The sequence below is a fragment of the Nannospalax galili genome, unplaced genomic scaffold (assembly GCF_000622305.1).
Source record: "Nannospalax galili isolate Female #2095 unplaced genomic scaffold, S.galili_v1.0 scaffold730, whole genome shotgun sequence".
Lineage (NCBI taxonomy): Eukaryota > Metazoa > Chordata > Mammalia > Rodentia > Spalacidae > Nannospalax > Nannospalax galili.
In genome coordinates, this window is record NW_008328000.1 from 633,690 (window position 1) to 638,026 (window position 4,337).

Sequence of the window (4,337 nt, forward strand, 5' to 3'; positions counted from 1 at the left end):
CCTCCACTTTCAGACTCCAAGTTCTAGAATTATAGGCATGCGCCACCACACCAGGCATGACTCCATTTTGACTTTGATCCCTTCACCATTTACCTCTGAACAATTTTCTTTAAAGACAACACTGCTAAGCCACACTGTTCCCTGGTTGTAGTTGTTGCTCATTGCTGAAATGAGATTATTTCCCAGTTTGATCCAATATGATCCCACATTTTAAAGGGAGTGAAAGACAGGTGGGAGTCAACATCAATGAGACTCTTTAGGCTGATTCAAACAATTAAGAAGTTTGTTAGGAGGGATATTAACAATTGACAAAGAAATGTCAAACATTTCACTGGACATCTCAAATGCTGAAGATTCAAATGCAAAGTGCATAAAGGAGAACACTGGTGGGGCTCTTTTATGTCTTAAATTCACACACTTTTAACTTGGCAAACTTCTACATAACACATGAAGTTCATATGCAACTCTACACATGTCTATTCACAGATATGGGGTGATAAATGTATTAGAATCAACTAAAAATAATCATTGTTTATAAAACTAGAGAATCAATATGATCATTTTGAAGATTTTAACATAACAGATACTTCAGTGAGCCAGACTCCCAAGTAGTCAAAAGTCTAGCAAAGTCAGCAGAAACAGTTATCTTCATAAAACACAAAATCTTTGTCCTTGAAGCCAGCTTTTGCAAAATGTTACTGAGAGTGAAACAATATTTTAAAAGCCTTTTAGCTTTAGATTCGTGAATTAAATTTTGACTTCATAAAATCCCTTATATTTTTAAAATTACAACCAATCTAAACACACAGAGATACTTTTGAAATTTTATTAATTCTTTGAGAATTTCATGCAGTTTTTATTATATTCACTAACCCTTCTCCATCTCCTCCAAGATTTGCCCCCACCCCTCTACCCACCCAACTTCATGTCCTCTTTTTTTAAGCCTACAGAGTCCAATTTGTGTTGCCCAAATACTTTAGAGTTGATCCCTCTAGGATGATCAACCTAGCAAGCATTACACTCTTAATGAAAAAGACTTTTCTTCTCCCAGCAGTTTTCAATGACCAGCTTCCCCTCCACACTTGGATTTTGTCTGACTTAAGCCTACCCAGGTCTTGTGCCAGTGCTGTCACAGCCACTGTAACTTCATACATGCTACATGCAGCTACTCTATTGTGTCCAGAAAACATTGTTTAGTTGTAGTCATCACCACCTCTGGCTCATAATCTTTCTGCCTGCTCCCCTATTTCACAATGATCCCTGAGCCTTGGGGAGAGGGGTATAATATGGATGACCCATTTAGAGATGAGCACTCCATAGTCTCTTATTTTCTGTATGTTGACTAGTTGTGGGCCTCTCTGTTGATCATCATCTGCTGTAAGAAGAATGTTCTCTGATGAGGTTTGACAGATATGCTAATCTATGGATTTAACAATGTCATTAAGAGTAGGTTTAATACTATGTCCATTTAGCTGAATAATAGTAGGTTCTCCCCTAGTGTCCATGACTATGTAGTCACAGGTTCTTGGCCCTGGTAATGGTGCCAGGTATGAGTTCCATCCTGTGGATCTGGCCTTAAATCCTATCAGAAAGTGTTTGGTTACTTCCAAATGATGATTATTTTTCCCTTCCAGCGGCATACTTAACAACAGGGACAAAGCTTTGAGGTCAGAACCAGCTTGATTTCTCCATGTTCTATGACTCAAATATGTAGTGCCTTCAGGAGTAAGATCTTACTGTCAAGTTGTAGAGGGTAACCAAGAGCAATAGGAATGACCAATAATGTTTGAGGGTTGTCTATGGAACCCCACTAGCCAACAACCCCAAAAGGGATAACCCGTTCCTGGTACTGAGCTATTTTTTTCTAACCTGCTACATCAACACATTTTATAAGTTCCATCTATCATATACTTTTTATGATCAACTCAGAAAATTTACAACTTCTTGAACCTTGTGATTGTAGTCCAATCTAATTCCATTTTAGAATAATCTTTTTCTGGAACATGAACGCATGTTGTGTTGAAGAAATGTACCAATCACAAAATCATGAATACTGATTTTATTTCTATGAGGTATTTACAACAGTAAAAAGTAAGAGATGGAAAAGAAAATGGGAGGTACCTGTGCCTGAAATAAAAAGCAGGGAGTTATAGGTTACAAGGTTTAATATGAGTGTTGAATGATAAAAACACTCTAGGTATACGTTCATGATGGGAGCACAACAGTATAAAATCACATAACACTGCTAATCTGTACACACAAAAGCAGTTAAAATAGGAAATGGCATGCCACATATATTTCACCATAATGATACTTGGGGGAATGGAAAAGAGGTTACCCAAAATGGATTCCACATTCCGGCCTTCTTGCAGCAGAGTAGCTATATTAGTATTTTCGATCTCTAGCCTAACATCTGATTCCCCAGAACCCTTCACCTACTTGCACTGGCAGAAATCCCAGATATTATTTCCCATAAACACTGTCCTGAAGTAGCAGTACATTAGAGCAGTGTACTTAATAAATAAACTGGAAGGCAGAAAGAATGGTTACAGAACATTAAGAAAAGGAGGGAGTGGGACAAAGGGGAGAAGCAGCATAAAATGAGGTGTTTTCACATAGATTCTTGACTGAGTTTGCTAAGGTATATGGAAATTTTCATATCTATAATAGTTCAGTTTCATTCCTATGTCCAAGTCAAGGAATAAGGGAGCATATCACAGAATGACTCAAAATTCAAGAGCTTTGTATAACATTTATGAAGATTATCCCACAAATATAGCATGAGGTTTGCGATGTTAGATATTGAAATAAAAAAGACTTGTTTATTCTCACATTAGTTCTCTTTCCTTCTAGGCAAATAGAAAGCAGATGTTATGGGAGGACAAAATGTGAGTTTCCCTATCACTTTTGTCTTGACGGGTTTCTCAGAACACATGTGGCTGGAGATCCCCCTCTTTGGAGTGGTCCTGGTCTCCCACATTCTAACTCTGATGGGAAATAGTTCCATCATCCTCCTCTCACTGGTGGATCCCAGACTCCAGACACCCATGTACTTCTTCCTGGACAACCTCTCTGTGGTGGACCTCTGTGTCACCTGCACCATCGTCCCACAGCTGCTGAACAACCTCTGGGGACCAGAGAAGACAATCGCCTCCTGGGGCTGCATTATACAGGCCTACCTTTTCCACTGGACAGGCTGCACAGAATGTGCCCTGCTGGCAGTGATGGCCTTTGATCGCTATGTGGCCATCTGCCAGCCACTCAGGTATGCTCTCATCATGCATCCCTTGGCATGTGTGTGGTTGGCAGCTGCATGCTGGGCTAGTGGCCTGGCCAATTCTCTGCTCCAAGCCACACTCACCTTCCAGCTTCCCCTCTGTGGGCAACACACCTTGGACCACTTTTTCTGTGAAGTGCCTGCTTTGATCAAGCTGGCATGTGGTGACACCACTGTTAATGACCTGTCCTTGACCTTGGGAGCCATTCCTTTTGCGCTAGTGGCTCCCTTGACTGTGCTTGTCTCTTACACCTTCATTGCTAGGGCTGTGCTGAAGTTGCCTTCAGCTGAGGGAAGGCACAAGGCTCTCAGCACCTGTAGCTCACACTTGTTGGTTGTCATCATGTACTTTGGCCCAGCCATTTACATGTACCTCCAGCCTCCTGCCAACAGTACTCAGGCCAAGTTCATGTCCTTCTTCTACTGTGTCATCACCCCACTGCTCAATCCACTTATCTACACTCTGAGAAACAAGGATGTGAAGGCAGCATGGAGGAGGATCCTACCAGTCCAGGATCAAGGGAAGTCTTTGAAAAGCAGATAATTGCTGCCTGTCTCCGTCAATAGCCTCATGAGCATATCAGTTAATGCTAGTAGGTCATCTTTTCAAATGACTGTCCATCAGCTCCTAGGGCAAAATCCCCATCTCTCAAGATCAACCACCCTGATGATTAAGAAAACTCTTTTACCTGGAAACATCTATCTTCTGAAGTTTCCAATAGAGACTTTGTGCTTTACCTGGATTATTCTCAGATGTCTTGCTTTCCACAAAGAAAATAGACAGATGGTCCATACATGTGTAGAATGCTGAAGAGCATTATCTGCAAATCCTTCTCACAACTGTTCCCTTTACCTGATTTCCTCTAAATATTTTTACAGAAAAGTTTATCTAAATATGATATTTTAAGCAGATTTTCATTGGGTTTATCAGGACACCTATTCAAATCATTTTAATCACTCATATCTGAGCCACTCATGCATCTCTCTTGGCTTAAATACCTTGCTACCCTATAATTCATCATATCCTTACTTCATTTATGTCCACACAAAATTTTGACCA

General features: G+C 40.4%; 1 protein-coding gene across 1 annotated transcript; it reads left to right on the top strand.

Annotated features, from left to right (window-relative positions):
* Positions 1-2,873: 2,873 nt before the first annotated feature.
* LOC103741061 (olfactory receptor 2G3-like) lies at positions 2,874-3,821 on the top strand. Its single transcript, XM_008841775.1, has one exon. It carries the CDS (start codon positions 2,874-2,876, stop codon positions 3,819-3,821), a length of 948 nt encoding a protein of 315 aa, XP_008839997.1.
* The last annotated feature ends 516 nt before the right edge of the window (positions 3,822-4,337 follow it).